General features: G+C 30.1%; 1 protein-coding gene and 1 long non-coding RNA gene across 2 annotated transcripts; both read left to right on the top strand.

Moving 5' to 3' along the window:
• The first annotated feature begins 6,644 nt into the window (after positions 1-6,644).
• LOC132718151 (ETS-like protein pointed) lies at positions 6,645-9,628 on the top strand. The gene is made up of 4 exons (XM_060701779.1): positions 6,645-6,777; positions 7,217-7,399; positions 8,012-8,296; positions 8,542-9,628. Exons 2-4 carry the CDS (start codon positions 7,240-7,242, stop codon positions 8,883-8,885), a joined length of 789 nt encoding a protein of 262 aa, XP_060557762.1. The 5' UTR covers positions 6,645-6,777; positions 7,217-7,239; the 3' UTR covers positions 8,886-9,628.
• Positions 9,629-12,453: 2,825 nt separating this feature from the next.
• LOC132718150 (uncharacterized) lies at positions 12,454-13,112 on the top strand. The gene is made up of 2 exons (XR_009624050.1): positions 12,454-12,690; positions 12,732-13,112. It is a non-coding gene; the product is annotated as an uncharacterized LOC132718150 (long non-coding RNA).
• Positions 13,113-22,956: the final 9,844 nt, after the last annotated feature.

Below are 22,956 nucleotides of genomic sequence, written 5' to 3'. Positions count from 1 at the left end.
TTCATTTCCATGGGCAATATTCTCAGATAATTAACTGCCAAGTATGGCCAATGTGACTTACTTAATTATAAACAAAATACAAAAAATATATAAAAGCAAACATACAAAACAAAACACCATACCATTTGATTCGCTGCTTTACTATAACAAACTTAGACAGACAAAACAAAACAGAACAAACACGTGTTTACAAACACACACATGTCACCTTTGTGCCACCGTACTACCCTGTTTGAGAAGACTTTAACACGATTTAAAAACAAAACTAGCTGAAGTAGTCGCATTTCATGTATCATTTTGTAGCGTGGGCATCGGCATACTGTTGCCAATTCGAGACGCACTATTTACATACATGCTGAGATTGAGAGATATACAGCATGAAAAGTAAAGCTAGCATGCAATGTTGTTGTAGGGATACCAATTACATAATAGTTTAATGTGCTCCGCGTAAAATAGTGTTTTTTAACAACAAGAGTGTTTGAGTATAGATTTCTAAAGAACATGGTAGCTTTTTCATAGAAGTGCAACCTGAAATGTATTAAAAACAGTTTGCAAGCAACGTACAACAGAAATAATCACTTGAATTTACAATCATGCTGGCAATTATTTTTGTTAGATAAGTAAAATATGTGAATTTGTTTTAAAATAGGCAAAATTATCTTTAATTATCTTATCTTTTTATGACGATAAGGCACATTATACCCCAGAAACGACTTCTTTCCCTTCTTTAGATATGACAGACATGAGTTTTTTTAGCAATTTAATAATGGCTTCAGAGCAAGCTACATGCTTATCACCTGACAGAAAGCAGCGCAGAATATGCAATTATTTGTTTTTAATATAGCAAAATGTAACAAGTAGTATTTTGACGTCCATACAAAAATACTATCGATAATAAGTGTACTAATTGCCATAAAAGCGACAGGAGAAAGATATGGTTTAGATGATCGGCCAATGAGTAACTTTTGGAAACTTTAGTATGATACAAAAAAAACTTAAGAGAAATTAAAATTGAATCATATCTGGGGCATAATGGTCCTTTTACAGTAAATAGCAGAATATGGTTTTTAATTAACATTTAATAGTCAAACTTTATCGTTAGCCATAAAGCTATACTGCAGTATTTAATCATAACTTATTTCAAACTTTGCATTCACGTTAAGGTTTTATGTCATTTAATCTTGATGCATCTGCTGTATTAAATATCAATTTAGCAAAATTTTCAAATAAAAATGTCAAAGAGGTTACATAAATATTTAAATTAAAGGCGAACAACTTAACTATACTATAAAGGTAATCGTATATTGCGGTATTTAATCAACATTCTAATAGTTAAAATATATTGCAATTTTAACCACAATATTATAAAATTTAAGTGATTAACATAATATAACTAAATTCTACTTTATTAGAAGGCATAAGGGAAACATGTTTCTTACCCAGGATCCACTATAGTACCAATACTTTTAATACACATTTGCATAACGAACACAACTTTGGAGAGAGAAACCAATGGTTGTAATTTGAAAGGAAAACAAAACTTCTGGCAAGAGCACCAACAATAATAGATAGATAGATAGATAGATAGATAGATAGAAGTGATAGATAGATAGATAGATAGATAGATAGATAGATAGATAGATAGATAGATAGATAGATAGATAGATACATAGATACATAGATAGATAGATACATAGATACATAGATAGATAGATAGATAGATAGATAGATAGATAGATAGATAGATAGATAGATAGATAGATAGATAGATAGATAGATAGATAGATAGATAGATAGATAGATAGATAGATAGATAGATAGATAGATAGATAGATAGATAGATAGATAGATAGATAGATAGATAGATAGATAGATAGATAGATAGATAGATAGATAGATAGATAGATAGATAGATAGATAGATTACTAACAAGATAACATTTTTTATAATTATGTATGAAGATTCGGTTGGTTTAATTACCTGCGTTTAAATGCTTGTGCTATAAAATTTCCCAAATTTAACAAGACTTTTTTTCTTTTTAGAACTTAATAAATCAATAAATTTGTACATGCTCGGATTTTTCACATAATATTTTGGTATAAATTTGTTTCTCAGGTCAGAATAATTTTTGCATGTGATTATAAAATGAAATTCATCTTCAATATCATTACCGCAAAAATAACATAATCTTTCATTTCTTGGTTTTCGATTACGCCCATGTCTAAGAGATTCTATAAATAAACTATGCGACGACACGCGATTCTAGTTATGCTATTACGTATTTTAAACGAATTTATTTTAATCAAGTAATCCGATTTACCAAAGCTCGGTTTTAAATGTATGTACAAGGATTTCAGTATTTCATTTTTTTAAAATATCTCCTAATAGTTTCTGTAAGGCACAATCCGTTACTGTTTTCTTAAACGAATTGACAATTAATTTTAAATTCTTAATTTCATGATTTACAAAAACAGAGCTAAATTTTCTTCATATTCATCGAGCAGTTTTTAACATAGAAAACCTAATTCTTTCTACCATTATAATACTGCGCCAATGAATGTGCATAATCTGATTTTAATAGCATATTATACGTATTGATAATCTTTACCCAGTATTTAATAATATGTACAAAACGAAATACATATAAAGGATAGCGACCCAATTCTGCATATATAGCTGCGTTACTTGTCGATTGTTTTACACCAAGGATTGTTTTGCAAAACTGTAGATGAATACGCTCTAATTCACAAGACTTAGTAAACCCCCAAATAGGACTACCATAATTTAATATCGATCCTACGAATGCATCAAAAAGTTGCAATGAAATATCCAGACGAATGTTATATCTTTTGATAATATTTAACAATGTGTACATCGCCCTAAGTGCTTTAACTTTTAGACATTTTATATTTAAAGCGAAAGTACCAGTGTAATTCAACGTTATTCCCAAATAATTGAAATCATCAACAATTTCCAACTGTTCATCATTATAAATGAAATGTTCATTTCTTTTAACTGGCCCTTGTTTCCTAAAAACAACAACTTTGGTTTTTGCAGTGTTTACCTCTAAACTCCATTTTTCACAATATTCGCGTAAAGAATTCAGTCTCGATTGTAAATCTTCTACAGAATCGCCACATATTACCATATCATCCGCAAATAACAAAATTACAAGACAAATTTAATTAATGGTTAGGCCAGTTGTATTATCTTGCTGCAAAAACGATTCAATGTCTTCAATAAATAAGGAAAAAATGTCAGCGAATTTGTCTGCCCCTGACGTAAGCCCACCGCGATTTCAACAAATCAGAAAATTCATTATTAGATTTTACACTAGACTTTACAATATTGTACATGTTTCTAAACATTGTTAAAATTTTACCATTTAATCCTTTTTTGTACAGTTTAAACCACAACGCGTCACGGTTCACTGAATCAATTTTTTTTTTCCAGATCAACGAAAGCACAATACAGACGTTTTTTGTCGTTTAAGCTTTGCTCTATTAAATTCTGCAGTACAAAGATTGCATCTACGGTACCATGATTTTTTCTAAAACCGAATTGCGCATCTGGTAATTTTTTTTGACTCTCACACCACTTAACGACTCGCGCATCTAAAATCCCCGTAAACAATTTACCGAGATTACTTAATAACGTTATACCACGATAATTATTGACGTTATTCACATCACCTTTTTTATGTAGCGGTATAATGAAACCTTCGGCCCATTCTCTGGAAAAACACCTGAATCAAAAACAATGTTACAAAAATCCGCTAAATGCCCGTCTAAAATGTCAGCTGCATTTAAAAAATATTCATTTAGTAAACTGTCAGCTGGACATGAAGCTTTGTTACGCTTTAAACGCCTAATTCCTTCGCGTACTTCTGTAATAGATATACGCTCATTTAATTGTTTAGCTACGTCATCATCAGAACTTATATTAATTTCGTCTGTGGACAAAAAATTTACAACTTCATCGATGCATTGTACCTGAATATCTTCAAACATTGACGAAAAATACTGTTTGAAATCATCAGTAGATAAGTCAGTCTTGTTATTATCGTGTTTTCTAAATAATCGCCAGAAGTCACGGGGTCGCGCATGCTTTAATTCTGTTAATTGTTTAGACATTTTTTGATAATGTAAATTTTTCTTTTATTCTTATTAATTGTTAATATGCATATTTTGCATTATTCAGTTCTATGTGATTTTCTTGAGTTTTAAAACTTAATAAGTGCCGCCTCGTAAATAGATCTTAATGATCGACATTCATAGTCAAACAAAGTTTGTTATTATCATCAAATAGTCGGTATATTACAATTTTTTTTCGGGTTTCTTAAATAATGGGTCTGCTATCTCACGAATAATACCAGTAAATTTATTGACTATATTGTCAAACAGAAAATCAAATCACGATTTCTATGATTTAATAATAACTCGTTAAAATCGGGCAACTTGGCAATTAAAACCGCGTCTAAAGTTTTTCTCATGGTCGGCATTCCATTTGAAATACGTAGAGATCAAAATTTGTATCAAGATTGACTTAGATCACGTATACGATCACAACATATTAAAAAACGCAATGATGCATGATCACTGAAAATACTGAAATTGTCAACGGTAAAATCGTGGATTATGGAAAAATCTTTTTCGCGCGCTAATAAGTAGTCAATTGTACTACATGATTTGTTATTCAAGTACGTGAGTTGAAATCACTACCAAGACGACCATTTACTATTCTAAATGTAGTAGCATTACATAGATCAAGTAATTGACTGCCGCGTGAATTACATTTTTGTCCTTTGAGGCCCGGCTAATGGTTCGGTCAGGACAATAACTTTCAGGGTCAATATCTGGTACAAAACTATCACATACAATATAGTCAGGGTTTAAGCCTACATTATAATCGCCAGCCAATAGTACTCGTCCTAACTGCTCGTATTCATATATATCATTTTGTAGTAAATCAAATAAATTAACATCGTAAACTTTAGCTGCAGGACTATCATCAGTCCATAGGTATAAACCACATAAATAAATATCAGATGAAGATTGAAAAAATATTTTATCTTACTTCAACCATAGTATACTGTCAAATGATTTTTCACTATTTCTATACCTGGAACAATATCTGATTTTATGTTTGTAACTATTCCACCACTACATCTTTTAGCATTTCTATGTCTAAATTTCCTGAAATAATTAAAATAACAATGATAATTTGGTAACTCAATCTGACTATTTATACATGTCCAAGATTCAATCATAAATATTATATTATTAGCAAATAATTTGTTCAAAAATGAGTCATCGCACAACTTTTCACTAGTCAATCTATTCAAGTTCCAGACTAACACACTAACTCCATTCTCCGCACTTCCCTAGTTATCCCTCACTGGCACTCCGTCAATGTATAATGTGTCGTATGATATCCAGGCCTTCTTGTTTCTCTTGTGGGCTGCTTTCATTTGTGGTATTAGTTTTTTTCTTTTCTCAATTATTTCTGACGGAAATTGCTCATTGATATAATAATTGGAGCCTTTGAGAATTTTGCTTTAGTTTGCTTTCTGATGAAGTCACGATCTTTAAATAAAGCAAATTTACATACAATACTTCTGGTAACGGAATTTCCCTGTTTCGGTGGTCCCAGTCTGTGGGCTCTATCGATGCCTATGTCTTTGATTCGGTCGAATCTAATTTTCAGCTCCTTACTCATAAAATTGCGGAGTTTGCTCTCCGTTTCTTCCGGTCTCTCATATGGATGTTCAGTTATGTTTGTGAAGATAAGGTTATTCCTCATCGACTGCGACTTCATTTATGTCAGCGATTCTTTAATTTTGGTATTCTCGTCAATCAGAGCATTGATTTCATCGCTTCCTGAATTGTCTACAAATTCTAGGTTTTCAACTCTATTATCAAGCTTCGTTATCTTTTCGTTCCTTTCAGTGCTCTGCAAGCCTTCTTCCATCCCATTAGAAGTCATGTTATTTAAAACAACAACAAGAAAATAACTTGAATATATTAAGACTGTCGCAGAATGAAAACTGTTTTGTAATCCTTTATAAATATGTGTATCTATATTTTGATATTTTGACTATCCTGTGCATGGAATATTTCTGTTTCCTTATATAGTCAAAATTTGATAGGTTATTCACTGGAGTTGTTTGTCTAGAAAAAGTGCTAAGTAAGGCACACCTGTACAAATTAGTAACTTGGTTGGAGAGCGTGGACTGATCACTATATAATAAGCTGAGACGGTTCTTCTGTGCTCAGTAACCATCTGGAGACCCCAGGTCAAACTTTTGAGCAGAAGACATTTTTACTATTAACTTAGCAGGAGTTTTTAATGTTTAAAGATGTTACTAATGGACAAGTGGTACATCAGAGGTGTGCTATATATTTCAAGCATTTTTTACTTGGTTTATTTTTTGCTCACCTTTATAGTTTATTGCATGAGCTTGGATTATTTTATTGGATTCTTATAATAATCCAAATGTTCAAAATTGATAATGAGCAAAATTAAATAGAATGATGGAGAAGATTTTAATTTAGAAATATTTGCATTTTTAGTGTACTTTTGTGTTGATCTGGAGGGCTGATTTTGATTAAATTCTGTTGATTATCGACTGCTGTTGATCTTGCATTATGTATTACATGGTTAATGTATATTTATAAGTTGCATATATTTATCTTGTTTTAGGTTATAACAGTTCACCGGAACAAGTATCACCTCCGGTGCAGACGAGTCAACCGCCACCTTTTACTGAAAATAAATGTAAGTATTTTAATATTATCTCGTGTTATTTCCTTTGACGTAAATTTCAGAAATTAGTGACTGTTTAAATATTATTATCTATTATTTTTCCAAAGTCTTAGCAATTATTGACCATTTAATGTGAATTTGCGAAGAAGACAAATCCAATGAATATTTTATTTGAACCACAATTTACAATTACAAGTACATGTAATGTTAAAAACGAATGATATCATTATAAAATGAAATGAACTTAATTAGTGTTTTGAGTCCTCCACCAGTAAAATTGGAAAGTCGCCATATGAAATTTACTGTTTTTGTGTGACAAACAACCCAACCGAAATAATAAAAAAATATAAAAAAAAATTGATTGCATTGTGATTATTAGAAATTGTTTTATTTTGTTGGAAAAAAAATATTTTAAATTATTTCAATTATTTTCAATAATTTTCCATTTTAGGTCAGTATCAGATCTCGGACTCTATGCAAGCATTAAGCGATGTATCAGGTGGTTACGAGGAGAACTATCAGAGCCTAGAAGATAAACATCCCGGTTACTATGGTGATCAGAGTCCTACAGAGTTCTATCCAAAGATGCAAGAACAGAAATACCGACCTCCACCATTGCAGAGTATGTGCAGAGGTAAAACTTATTTTTCTGGTCCTTCGGGATCAATGATGCCAGCTCTATTGAGTGTTGAGAATTGAGTACCGCTCAAGCAGGTGCTAGGGGGCGTGAGGGATGTTGCACTTTTTCATTATCCCTCATGTACAGACTCAATCAAACCGGGTCTGCAATTCTTTTGTAATTTTTGTTGTGATAAATGCTTCCGAGGGATCACTTTGTTTCCAGATTTTTTGTTCTTATTTTTGAAATTCTCTATTTTGAAATAGATTTTCATTTTTTTTTCTTCGCAAAATATTTTGGATGTTGCTTTACTATTATGTAATGTTACATAACATTTTTTTCCAACATGAGAACTTCTAAAATTAGAGTCATTGTTAAGTTATTTTTAGGAAGATTTGTATTAAATCCTGAGTTACTATACAATGTACATTGTTAATCCCTATTGGTCCTTTTTAAATAACTTTTGTACACATTCTATTTTTTGACTGAAAAAAAAAACAACTAAAACAAAAACTAGTGCTAATAAAGGATTGGTTACATGAAAAGTACTTCTAATAAAATATATAATATCATGGAATGATCAATTTTGTTAACAACATGTTATTTATCATGATTTTTTTTCTGTAGGTCAGTACATGCCTCCCGAGGCTCACTCCCAGCCTCAGACAGAGAGTTACTTCGAGCCTCATCATCAGTACCCTCAGATGGTTCCCAGCATCAAGACTGAGATGCCTTGGACCCATCGTGATTATCCGGGCTGCAGGGACATGAATGGTACCTGGTCTCCTACTGATCTCAGAACAAATATGTCGCGAGCTGGGTACCATCCGTTACATAATTTAGGGGACATGGGACCACAGTGTGGCGAGGGAAAGCCAATGATTCAGGCCGCAGCATTAGCGGGGTATTCAGGTATGTTACGTAATATTATCACTTAACTGAAATAAGTTTTTTTATTCTAACATATTTTGCAAATTACAAATATTGTGCTATATGTTTATATAAAGTATTTTTGTCGTGATTTAGAAAATTTCATACATTATAATCAATACCAACTTTGAAGTTTTAACATATTTTCCCATTATCAAGATTTTATCAAGATTTTTAGCTAGTGTATTATTTATGTTATCAGGGTTTTTTTTCTTTCATAATTTCAGGCAGCGGACCAATCCAGTTATGGCAGTTTTTGTTAGAACAACTGACCGACAAGTCATGCCAGCATTTCATAAGTTGGACTGGTGACGGATGGGAATTCAAACTTTCCGACCCAGATGAGGTTGCACGACGATGGGGAATCCGCAAAAACAAACCAAAAATGAATTACGAGAAATTGAGCAGAGGACTCCGTTATTATTATGATAAAAACATTATTCATAAAACAGCGGGAAAACGTTACGTGTATAGATTTGTATGTGATCTCCAAAGTCTTCTGGGATACACACCGGAGGAATTGTGGGAAGCATGTGATATCAAGCCTCAGAAGGATAAAGATGACGAGTGAAAAGGTTGTGGGGGTCATCCTAGGTCAAGGACAGTATTTAGAAATTAAGGTCAAATATGTCTGAACCAAGGTCGAAGGTGACTTGTTAGAGGCAGTTAGTTAGTGCCTTAGTAATTCATGTTCAAAATTGATGAACATCAATTAACTATAGAAATGGAAGAAGTAGCGTGAGATAGAACGAAAGGTGTTTGCTGAAACACATAGGGAGAGAAAAAAGCTTAATAATTTAAATAAGGGCAGCATCTTGCATAACTAATGGTGATCAATTTTTTATTCTATGTAAAAATTGTTCTACATGTAAATTATGATTTGTAAGATGTTTTATAAAGTCATGTACAGGCAGAGAGAGAGAGGAAAAACCTGATGAAACATGTATCATTTTTAGTGACAAAGGATTAAAGGTCAATCATGGGAAATGACCTTTATAGGGTTTTTTTTGAAAGGTTGAGAGCGTTGCATTTTTGAGTATTGACTAATTAAGACGCATCAGGATTATTGTGGTGCGAAAAAAGCAACAACATATATTGTGATATGAATAAACTTTTTTTTTATTTGTTACCTGTATGTATATACTGAAGACATTTAAATGTTTAATATCTTAATGTTTTCTTTTATGTGAAAAATGTGTTTTTATATAGAAATGACTTACAAAATACAGAAGAAATGAGTCAATTCCATGGTTATCTGTATGTTTGTTAGTTACTGAACATTAATGTCCTTCCATATATAGAATGTTAAAATAACAAACAATAAACTATAGGGAGTAACTTAAAAAAAATTAAGAAGGGTTTTCCAAGTTTTTTTGTTAGATAAAATACTTTAAAAACAGCTGATTTTTTAAATATTTTTGTTTTCGCTAGCTCAGTAAACTTTAGTTATATTATTGAAACTCCGCCAAATTTAAAAAAAAATGTTAAACGTTTTATAAATGTATATTTAAAACATCTTTCCCGTCTGAATGTAAAAGTGTTCTTTACTATAGTATGGTTTTTTTTCTTACGACAGGAAAAATGGCATCATTTTACGCCAGTGAGATGATTTGATACACGTTTATTTGTCATTATGATTATGCATAATAACTTGATGTAAGTGATAATACGGCCATAAATTACCAAGATTTGGGGCAGTTGGTCACAATTTTTGTAAAAATTTACTTCAAAATGTATTTTTCCATTTTTCGATCTTCAAAAAAAAAAAAGAAAAAAAATAAATAGGAGTGGATATCAAATGTACATTATATGGACATGTCATTTAGGTTGATTCGTAAATTTCGTTTTTTTTTACTGAAGTCTTAAGTTTCTATAGTTTTACTATTGGAGTGAAAAAAAAGAAATTTGAGTCTTTTTGTAACTATTCAGACAGTATTCGAATCTTGATTTACAAGACAAAATATTCAAATTCAGGCTGCATAATGTGGCTTGTTTCATATTAGAACTTTTAATCTTTACATATTTAAAATATCTTATTTACTATCCAACTTTGAAAATAACATTTACAAATTGCATGCAATAAAAATTGATTATTTTACATTATTTTTTAAACAGAAGATCAGAATGGAAAAAATGATTGAAAAAAGAAATTCTTTGTTGAAAATCTAAAATAACACTTAGTTAAATCTTTTCATAATTGAAAATTTCACTTTAAGGTTAGATGTTTTGTGTTTTTTATTATCACATCTTGTACAAATATATAATGAAATGTGCCTTGTAAAAAGAAAGTGCTTTAAAACTGTTCAGAATTTATTTTTTTGTTCACTGAGCAGTTTTGTACAGTATTTACAATTAACTTAAGAAAAAGCCTGGTATAGCCTGGGAATAACATGCATGAATACTGCAACAACTTATTGTTTAAACACCATTTTAACCTGACTTGAATATTAAAAGTGAGTTTTATATTTATATTCTGGATTCTTGAATTTTATTTTTGTAAATTATTTTTATTAAATTCTATCTAGCTCATGAAAATACAAACCATTTTATTATGAAAAAAATATAGATATAAAATGTTCTTGTTTATGCAACTTATAAGTTTTATTATAGATTTTTTTCACTGAAATTACTTGGTGTTACTAAAATATCCATAGTGGCTTAATTAATTTGACAGTCATTCTTCTTTTTACCAAAGCCAGTCATGCTTGTTTATTACCCATGCTGTACCTGGTTAAAGTTTTTTTTCTATTTATTTAATGTACATAACATTTCATGTGTTCATATAATTCAACTTTTTCATGTGTTCATATAATTTTGACATTTCTTCATGTGTTCATAGTGTTGATAATATGCCCAGAACAACTTACATTATACAGTAGATAATTTGAACTTAAAATGATAACTTCAATTATTTTTCAGGGATATTGTATAATATGTTAAGAAACAGAACAAATTATATATATTAAAAAAAAACATTATAGATGTATATGTTATTTTTTTCCATTTTCATTTTGATAAATGGAAAAATGTGACAAAAGAGGCCTTATGTAGTGGCTCATATTGTTACATATAAAACATCTTTTAATTCAAATGAGCCGTGTATATTTACAATTTAAGGAGAATTTTGATTTAAACATTCTTTTCGCATTTATTTTAAATCTCGCTACAAAGAATCTAACTTGTGTACATGCATTTCTTAAAAATATTTCTAGATAATGCCAATATAACACAGTGCTCTGACTTAAAGTAAGTGTTCATTAAACAATGACACACCATAGTCTGTTTATAAGTTTACAAGTTTCTCCTGTCTTGTTAAAAATTGTTAGTCAAATTTGCAATGATAAAAATGTGTTCATAAATAAGCAATCTCATTTCAAATGTTTTTTAGTTTTGTTGTTGTTTCTTCTTTTTTTGTCTTTAAAAACATTAGTATTTTGTTTGTACAGAAATAAATTTATTATGTCAAAGAAAGAATAAAAGTACAAATTTGTTATATCAAAATTGTGTTCATAGTTTTTATAGAGATTATTGAAATATAGTGGTCTGGTGTTCAACAAATATAGTTGTCTCCTTACTCAATTATCAATAGACGAGAAGTCCGAAACAGTAGGAAAGTGGGTTGTGTATGCCTTGATTAACACATATTGGAACAGTACGTAAAAAATTTTCGTTGGGTCTTTAATGTGTATATTTTTGCAAGTGGTCAATAAGCAATGTTGAATACTGAAAACAAAGACCGGGAATCAAAAATAAACAGAAATACAAAGTAGTTGAAAAGTTTAAAGAGATTTCTGATACAGAATCAGTGACTGAAAATATTTGAATAGTTCTAGAACAAAGAAAAACAAAGAAACAAACAATATTATACTGTTTTTCTAAAAAATCACTAATGGTAACAATATGAAAATAAATGGTTGGTTTTCCCTTGTTATAGAAATTGTGTTAAGTCTTGTTTTTCTTAAATACGTTTTTTTGTGTAATTTTATAAAAATACTATTTTGTTATATAATTTTTAAGAGATTCAAGTATATTTGTGTTCATTTACCTTTTAACATCCATCATTTGTTTTTAAAGTCTAGTCTAAAACATTAGTTTACCATTTTTGTGTTCATACAAAGCTTAAAAGAAGAATCTGATACTACCAGAGTTGCTCCCCCTGTTGCTGTAGTATCAAGTTTTTGTCTCCCTTTAGCTCATTTCAGATGTTTTTCAGAATAAAAATCATTTTAATTTTTTGATGCGTAAATCTCTAGAATCATTCCCTTATATATTTTTTATTTGACAAATAACATATTTTGCATAATGGATTTTTTTAAATAATTTGATGTAGGAAAACATTCCTAAAATGAACAGAGGTATTCCTAAAATGAACAGAGGTTTCCTAAAATGAACAGAGGTATTCCTAAAATGAACAGAGATTTCTGATAAGTTTCCATATATCAATTTTTCTTGGGATTGTCACAGGTGTGTCACACTTAGTAAAATCACAAGCTAAGGGGAGTAACTCTATATGACTTATTAAGCTTTAGTTTCATTTGATCATAAATTGTAACAAAATTGACAACATAACACTCACGTGAACACATGCATTATCTTATGTTGTTGTTGATGATGATGGTGTTTCTGTTGTTAAGATACGGTTACTAGAGACTGTTATATATGTAATTTCCACGTATATGTAAACCAAACAAAACTATTGATATATTTTTTGTAAGGTATATTTCTATAGTACGATCTGTATGTAACTATTTGCTGAAAGCATAAAAATTGTTAAATAAAGAGACTGTACACTTTTCAAGCTTTGTTACTTTATATTTCAAGCTTCAGTAAAGGACTGTAGCTGTTTGTTTTGATGGTGAAAGTGTCCGTTCTAACTTTCATGGAAGCAACATAACTTAAACAATTTTGCTGCTGGTGAACCTTGTTCCTTGAATGAAGACCTTTCACAGTTGTTCAAACAGTTCGATTCCATGCAGAACTAAGGTTTCTATGGCAACGAAAAAGAAAATAATCTCTGAAACCACAAGACCAGTTCAGGATGTAACCTTCACAGAGTGGCCGGGGTAGAGCAGTTACATTTTTCTACAACAGTTTCAATTTTTTCTACAATAAGACTTTAAAATAAATTAAACCACCCTAGAGTAATACCTTTCAACAGCAACCAAAATATTTGCCTTCCAAAGGAATGTTGCTCCGGAGACTTTGTACTGTATATTAAGACTATAGAGAATGTAGCCCTCTACCAATTTTGAGTTCAAGTTCAAATCTGTATCAATTGTTGATTAAAATATAATAAAATGAAATAGGAGAATCTTATGAGAAACAATTCTGACCTCTACTAAGAATCTTCATATCATGACATTGCTTGTGTATAAAGTTCGAAGAATTTCTGAAACCATACCATTAACAGCTTAGATAGCGATCTTTATTGAAATAGAGTGAAAATCTGAAGTCTTCTTAAAATTGTAGACTTCTGATTTTGATGAATATGGGTATTTTATAATTTAGTTCATACTAATTTATTTTAGTTAGGTTGTGTTGGAAGCTATAAGCTTTTTGAAGCAATCTCGATTCCGTCCCTGGAACCAAGCAGTACTAAGCAATGAGTGTATAGTTCACGGAAACAACGACCTTTGCCACTGTCATGGGGCTTGAGCACACGCGACTAACAATCCTTAGATTATTATTTTGTCCGACGTGTCAACCACTCGGCCACCATTTTATAGCCTGCTCAAAAGCATTGAAAGTTCGCCATATTGTTGGTCAGTAAAAGTTCAATTTAGAATAACGTTGTTTGTTGGAGTTTCCTACCCTACTGGCGCTGTTCAATCTTTTATGCAAGTATAATAATAATATGACACAAATTCTAAAAGAAACACGTTTTATGATTTTCTACAATAGTACGTGAACTTCTCTTATAATGCAACAATACATCAGACACTATTTGTTACAAGTGTTCAAGTTCGATACAGAGTCTATCAATGTTAAATAAAACTCATGATTCCTTGGCCCTTTCTGTTGTTGGTTGAAATAATATCATGTCAATAATGATATTCCTCCCTGAAAAGTAAAAGACAAAAGTCGCCATCTTTTCCTGTATCTATTACATGTACATCATATTTAAGCACTGATATGATGGAATTTAACTTAAGTTTTCCGCAATTTACCTTGTCATATCATATTTTGTCCGTACTTTAAGGGTCTCCACTGAGATTTTCGGACATTAAAGTACTGGCAATATTTTTCAGACATTTGTATACAATTTGGTGATCATTCCCTCAGTCCGTTTTTGCAAGAATAATCATTTTTATTTTGTAAAATGACCAGAAAAATGAAAAGCGTTACAGAGCTTTTCATCCATTATGTGGTTTGAATCGCACAAGAAATTGATTTTCAATTTAATTTTTAGTTAACTTCTTTATTATACAGATGTCTACATTTAGATGCTTTAATTCATACATGTAAGAATTTCAAATATTATGTTTTTTAGGTTTTTTTGATCTCAGTGGAGCTCTTTTAACTTATAATTCCAGGGAATTTTATGTTACTAACTTCGCCCGTACTTTACTTAAATCATTTCAGGGAATTTCATGTTACTTACTTTACCCGTACTTCACTTTTATCATTTCAGGGAAAATTATGCCACTTACGTTGTCCTGACTTTCTTTATATCATTTCAAGAGAATGTCATGTAACCTACGTTGTCCGTTCTTTACCTTGTCAGCTCAGAGAATTTAATGTAACCTCCGTTGTTAAGTTGTTTGTACTTGATTTATGTTATCCAGGAAAATTCTTTTAACTTATATTTTCTGGACTTCATACTAGTCCGCTCTACAAATTTATTATCTTTATAGATCTCTTTGGTGGGATATTCCGATGTGTTTTCAGATTATTCGGCATATAGATTAAAAATACTGATATTTTATTGGTACAAATTATTTTTGGCAATATGGACAATAATCGCACATAAATCGGCGTTGTTCGAATATAATTGCAATTGCCTTCTTACTGTCCTTCCTACTGTTTTCCTTTTGCCATTAACATCTTATCATATTGAAAGAACTGCAGTCTTTTGAAAAGTAACATGTTAGTCCCTTAGTAAAACCTTACGACTCAATCTGTTATGTTCTCACTCACGGTTTGACGTAACCGCCTGGAACCGGAAGTGACTGACATTTGTCATCGGTGTAGAACTTTGAATCAGCCTGCAATTCCGTGAGCCTGTCAGCCTGACAGGAGTAATGGCGTAAACTTTGGATGCACATTTCCAAACAAAAAACTGGGTAAACCTATCGCAAAATTCATTTAGCACCTCGTCACATACATAGACAAATTGTTATACATGTATGTCATCATTTTTTAACAAAAAACATAGGATCGACCAGACCTGACTAAAATGAAGTTACGCGGTGGACTCCCGGAAAAGTTCAGTAACAGTCAATCCTTTTATCAAAATACGACCCCTTACTGTTGCTAATATATTTGTCATATATATCGTATTCCCTCTCCAACTAAGCTGGCCTTTGACTTATTAGAACCAATAACTGACCTTTGAATAATGTTGTTTTTTTAACCATTGCCGGTGGTAAAGCATACAACAGGAAAAGAGTATTGCCGGTCTGTTTTAAGCACTTTTTTTCCGGATTTGGCGTACAATAACTTATTGAAGCAATATCATACTTTCTTGCGAATATCTTTGATTTTTTGTTTTAATAAATAGATAAAACGAATTGGTAAAACAAAAAGTTGCTTTTATCCTTTGATCTTCTTTTATTTTTTTACATTCACCACTAACAACTGGGGGCCTACTAACAGACGGTCCCCGCAAATTGACTGTTTCGACAGTCTCGTGATTATACATATTAAACTTAATTGATTTGACCTGAAAAAAAATAAAAATAAAAAATAAGTAGGCAATAAGTAAATTCTCTAGAATGATAGTTTATTGTGGTCAATATGTTGAAAGATGTTGAAAATGACAGTAAGATTAAAATTGAAATTTTATTTAAGACACGAATGCATTTATTACACTGCGATAATTAATTGATTTATGATATATATTTATACATTATATGTAAATTACAACTGAATAAACATAAAATCTGAATTACTATAAAATATTTAATAGCATGTACTTCTTTCGTTATTATTTTTTTATCATTTCTTTTTCTTTCATCATGTAAAAATATTGACAATTATAAACTATTGTCCTAAAGATCTTAAACAACCCTCCAATCGATCGTCTTTGGAGACTGGGGACCGTCGATCATTCAATAGGCCCCCAAAATTCTTGTCTATTTTTCTATACAATCGTCTGAGAGAGATAAAAATAAAACTTTGCACTTTTTAAAAATCATATTTGAACAAAAAGCCAAAGATTTGTACTCTATACGTGAAAGAACGTAGAACAGTGTTTCTAATAAATAAATAAATAAATAAATAAATAAATAAATAAATAAATAAATAAATAAATGAATAAATAAATAAATAAGTAAATAAATAAAATAAATTAATTGATTAATAAAAAAATAAAATAAATAAAAAAAATTAATTGATTAATAAAAAAATAAATGAATAGATAAATTAATATTTAATTTTTAATTTTCAGTTATACACTTACGTACGACAGCTAAAGATGAATTGGAAGCCATATCGTCCATCTCCACATATTTCTTTTTTAATTATATTATCAAACGTTTGCGTGTGAGTGCGTTTACGGGCAGGACATGGTTAAGGGGGTGGTGGATATAAACAGAGTCATTAAGGGAGGACCCTAGATAATCTTGGTATAACTTTTGAACCAACCCTTTTGTATATACATTTTATTTATGCTTAAGATAATGATGTTGGATTGTGTGCATTTTTCATGTACACAATATACAATAAAATATCAGTAAACTAAAAATTAACACAAGTTATCATTGAGATCTAATGAATCATATTGCTTTACTCTTCTGAAAATATCTAAAATTGGTTGTTAAGCACGCTGAACATATTATTCTGAACAATGAACAAGAAAAGACAACTTTTTCTCTACTTTGTCATCAGTTTCATAATTCGTGTGGGAGATTGATACACTTGTGTTCTTTGACTAGGTACCGGATGTAGTAGTTTCCTGATGGTATCAACTATAAAACATCATTTCTTGTAACTTATGTAGCAACGTTACTGACTGAAGTAAACAAAATCACAACAACAATGTTCTAGTAGGACTTGTGTGGACAAAAGAGCAATTATGTGATATAGAAGCTAAACATGTCATGTAATCAGAACATTTGTAAAGAATAACGTATGTATTGCCGTGCACGACATCGGAATTATTACCTAATATTAGTTTATAACCAAATATAAAACGTAGTTTAATATATGTCTTACGTTATAAGATAGCCCTGTTTGAGAAGACTATTTTATATAAGACAACTAGTTGAAGTAGTCGCATTACATGTATCATTTTGTAGCGTGGGCAACAGCATACTGTTCCCAATTCGAGACGCACTAATTACATACATGCTGAGAGTGAGAGACAAACAGCAAAGAAATTATTTCATAAAAAGTAAAGCTAGCATGCAATTTTGTTGAAAGATACCAATTACATAATATTCAATGCACTCCTTGCAAATAGTTTTATTTTAACAACAAACGTGTTTTAGCAAAGAAAAGGGTACCTCGATCATAGAAGTGCAACCTGAAATGTATTTACCACAGTTTGCAAGCAACGTACAACAGAAATTATCACGTGATTTTACAATCATGCTGGCGATTATTTTTGTTAAAAAAGTAAAACAGGCATAATTATCGTAATTATCTTATCATTTTATGAGGATAAAGGCACATTATACACTATAACTATATAAGTATACTACTTGCCAATGAGTAAACTTTTGGAAATTATGATATGACACAAAAACAAAGAAGCTTTAAAGAAATAAAAATAAAAGTATTTCTGAGGCATAATGGACCTTTACTACTAAATAGTGGAATATAATTTTAATTAACATTTAGACGTCAAACTTTATCGTTTATCATACGAGTACAACTATACTACAATATTTAATCATAACTTATTTCAAACTCTGCATTCACGTTTCGGTTTTATGTCATATAATCTTGATGCATCTGCTGTATTAAATATCAATTTAGCAACATTTTCAAATAAAAATGTCAAAGAGGTTACATAAATATTCAAATTTTTGCTAACAAGTTAACTATACTGTAAAGGTAATCGTATATTGGGGTATTAAACCAGCATTCTAATAGTTATAATATATTTCAACTTTAACCACAATATTATAAAATTTAAGTGATTAACATAATATTATAACTAAACTCTACTTTATTAGAGGAAAATAGGGGAAACATGTATCTTACTCAGGATTTGACCCCAAAGTAACAATACTTTTAAAGCACATTTGCATAACGGAAACAATTTCACCACTAAAAACAACAACATCAATGATAAAAAATAAATTTAAACAAAATCAAAATAGCGTTCAAAGTAAGCATTGTAAAAGAAAAATTTACATGTATATTGCATCACAAACCGCTGCATGCACTATGGAAGATAAAATATGATTTCAGTTTATTCTCTTTCATTTCATAGAGAAAGTACTTATGGGCTTTACTTATTTTGTAATTTCAGATTTGAGCTCTTACACCGTAGGTACCACAATTGCACCCATGTAGACTTAACGAGCGGAATGATATAAAAATAAGAAATTTCGTCTAAGAGAAAGAAAGAAAACCAATAAGTCAATCAATCAAACAAATAAATTAATATATAGATCTAGATTAATTATTAAACAAATTAATTAACTAAAATAAATAAATAAATAAATAAATGACAGATAAATAAAGGTAAAATTAGAACAAAGCAACTCTAATGTGGGAAAAAGAAGCGGACACTGTATATTCATTAATTTTTCTAGTAGAAAAAAATTACAAAAATTAGTTTGAACCAGTTAAAGATTATATATATACTAATATAATATATATAAAGCTTACAACCGTCGCAATTTTATATTTAATTTTATATTTTACAATAATTGTATCATATATAACAATTGTGAAATTGATACATTATGATCATTATGATTATGATCATGCTACCTGTAGTTTGATCTTAAAAACTACAATTTTCATATAGCTATCATTCGGGTGTATAAACAGAATGAAAACTCTTTCATAAGTTGTTTTTAAACTTTGCAAGAACCTAAAATTATATGATTGAAGGAATATTTCAAGATTGAAATAGAAAAAAATGGCGGTCCAAATTCTCGTTTATTTTGGTTATCTGAAAGCTAAGTTTTACCAGCGAATAAGCTTGAATTTAATTTTTTGCATCATTGGTCATTTCAAGAAGGAGTACTCGGGAAAAAAAATGGTGTTTTTCTTTTTATTTTATTTAGGGTCAAAACATACTCTCAGTTGATTAAGATATTTTTGTTTCCTTTTTTTAAGTTGAAAGACAGAGACTGAACATTTATACCGCTTTATCTATTTATTTAATTATTTACAGTCGAACTTCGTTCGCTCGAACTCGGAGGGCCCGTGCAAATTTGTTCAAGAGAGCGGTAGTTCGAGCCAATCGAGGTTGAACTATTATTACGTAGAAAATCGGCCTAAAGGTTTTCCAGCTTACATCGGTCGAATGATAAATACGCCAATATAATTGTTTGTTAGTACATCTGTGCGTTGAATGCATCATATTTAGAATTATTATCCCGGTGTATTAACGGTACACTGTATTTATCTATATCCAAATTCTCGTTATCAGTCTAAATAAAATTAAGTTTATTTTAAACAACACATGCATTTTTTTTCAAAGAAAAGAAATGCTAGATTTAACGTATATCTATTTGAATGTCTAAAGGTTGCAGGTCTTATGTTGATTAATGACGCAAACACATGTACATTTAACCTCTAACTTCCACCCATCATACTTCTGTAAGAGCTTTATTTGTCAAAAAATTGACATATGCTAATTAACTTTTAGAAATGTAAATGTCTTAAACTTTTTAATGTATATTTATTCAGAGGGTGTTAGACCCGTGTGGCAAAACATATATGAATACAAATATGGCGACAAGGGACATATATCGCAAAATCAAGTATCAAATTTATGTAAATTTGGTTATTTCAACGAAATAAGAAAGGGTACAAAATTAAGAGAACAATTCCCTATAGATTTGATTGAGTGAACATGTCAAAATGGTCCTGCTATTTTTTTACATTGGTCACATTGTCTTCGAAACTGAAAGTATCAAAATGTGATAGGTAGAAACATTTATTTCTTTTAGTAAGAAATAAATATAATACCATATTCATAACCATTTTAATGTAATGAAAATAACAGTAATCTTAGCGTTTTGAAACGCTTCATGAAATAAAGAGAACTATAACTTCTACTTTTCAAATCTGACGTATCACATATTTTCAATTACATAAAACTCACTTGTTCTTAGTGTAAAAAGTTTTTTCAATGTAAATACCTAAATTTTTCACAATTAGTTTATTTTCTGAGAAAAGAATTGTTTTGGTAGAGTACAGTTTTCTGTAGCATTGATATACAGCATTGATATATCAATACTGAAGTTAATTAGCAGTGATTGTCTAGAGCACGAAATTGATCCAAACCTTTAATTATTTTCATAAAAAGATATTTAATGACCTCTTTATATTTACTTTAAATGTCCATTAAGCCTCAAATATGCCAATAGTTTTAAATTTCTTATTTCTCCAAATCAGTAATTTTGAGATGTTATCCAAGTTGTCAAGAAACATGTATAATACATAATAATTTACCAACGGTATAATGAGTGAAATAATTATTTTTTTTTCAGGTGCACATATTAATCTGACTGTAAAGAGTAACGGTAATATGATGTTTCTTGCCCCATTTTTTGCCATTAGGATATCTCTTACCAACCCCTTTTAGGTAGATTACAAAAAAGGTAAAAAACATTATTTTAGTAGAAATATGTGTTGAAAATAACAACGACATCTTCATGCTGTTTAAATCTAATATTTTTCTACAACTAAGATTTATGTTTTATCCATATTGAAATGGTCTTCTGCATACGGCATTTTTCTATTTATATTCATGCAACCAAGTAGGTATTATTTAAACATTGATATCAAACCACAAAAGAAAATATACATGTACACTAACACGCACGCTGTATGTAAATGGTAAATCATTTAATAGTTTTCGATGTTGTTACCCTATAAAATGTCATATATCAAATGTGCTGTCTCAGCAGATAAACCTACAATATATCGTGTTTGAAAACAAAACATAAACTTGATTTCACTTTACCATACATTGAGGATTGATATGTCTTATTTCAAACAATATTCAAATTACTTTAAAAGGCCCATTATGCTTCAGAAATGTCTTTATTTTCTTTTTTCAGAAGCTTCTATTTTTGGTGGCCTGTTATTGTTTCCTAAAAGTTAGTTAGGCCAATTTATTTTGCATGGAAGTAAAACTACTTTCTTTACATTTGGCTTCTTTAATGACAAGTAATTACACATTCAGCGCTACTTTTCCCAGGTGATAAGCATCGAAACATGTTTTAAAACCATTACTTAAATGTTACAAAAGCTGAAGTTTGCCCTTTTTTAAAGAAGAGATAATTAATTTGTTTCTGAGGCATAATGTGCCTTTCAAAGAGCTTACGTTACCATCTTTATACTTTTTGTTATCAGTATACATAATATCTCATTGCAGACTTTGTTTTATATAAATAAATAGAGAATTAAAAATCTAAAGAGATATATTTTTAATGAAGCATTTTTATCTTTTCTAGACAAACCTTAAGATTAAACCATGTTGGTCAGAATGATGTGACATGTAGATGAATGTGAATCTTTCTGAAACAACCGGTTTATACCGACTTCAACATTTTGTTACACTGTACATGTCTTAAACTCGCACATACGTCTATAATTAGGAGTTTTAATGTCATTTAAAGAAACATTTAGCTACCAAGATGACGCATAGAAATAACAAATAAAATAAACGTCAAGTATCTATTAATGAATTTAGTTTATTACGTGTTTTCTTTCTTCAAACGTTTTCAAAATAAAAACTTATGTGTATGTTTTTCTGTCAAGATATGACGGTTTGTAGCCCGGGTAACTGATGATGTAAATAAGAACATGTATATGGTGTATCTTTGGGAATTTGCTACAGAAATATAGGATTGAAAAAGTGTGATAATTTTATGGGCAAAATAATTAACCGTTCAAGTATTCTAACTCTGCTATAAGCGTGCTGAAGCTATTGTTTGATACTTTAGTGTTGACTTAAACAATGTTTGTTTATAATCTATACATTTACATAATAAAGTACATACAATAAGATTTACGGATTGAGAGGGAAGCTTTGAAGGAGCACATTTGATTCAGATTACGTAAGACAGATGCGGTCGTATTTAAAGCACATTGGTCTCATGTTTCATTAAGGGACAAGAAAGCACATTTGTCTCATGTCAATTTTTATGAATAATCTGTCATATATTTTCCCACGGCAGAATTTTTTTTAGAATCGAAGTTCGCCGTTTTACATCATGTCAAGTGTAATCATCAATATGTTTGTTTATGCTTTTAAAATAATAAAAACCTAAATCAATAGCAATTCT

The sequence above is a fragment of the Ruditapes philippinarum genome, unplaced genomic scaffold (assembly GCF_026571515.1).
Source record: "Ruditapes philippinarum isolate M1 unplaced genomic scaffold, ASM2657151v2 ctg2166_1_1_1_1, whole genome shotgun sequence".
NCBI lineage: Eukaryota > Metazoa > Mollusca > Bivalvia > Venerida > Veneridae > Ruditapes > Ruditapes philippinarum.
Note: the sequence above shows the minus strand (reverse complement) of the source record. Positions and strands in the feature narration are given on the sequence as shown.

Excerpts from the sequence above, each read along its gene's own strand:
- LOC132718151 (XM_060701779.1), top strand. The coding sequence starts at position 7,240 with ATGCAAGCATTAAGCGATGTATCAGGTGGTTACGAGGAGAACTATCAG. Across the intron at positions 7,400-8,011 it reads ATTGCAGAGTATGTGCAGAG|GTCAGTACATGCCTCCCGAG; the intron begins GTAAAACTTATT and ends TTTTTTCTGTAG. Across the intron at positions 8,297-8,541 it reads AGCATTAGCGGGGTATTCAG|GCAGCGGACCAATCCAGTTA; the intron begins GTATGTTACGTA and ends TCATAATTTCAG.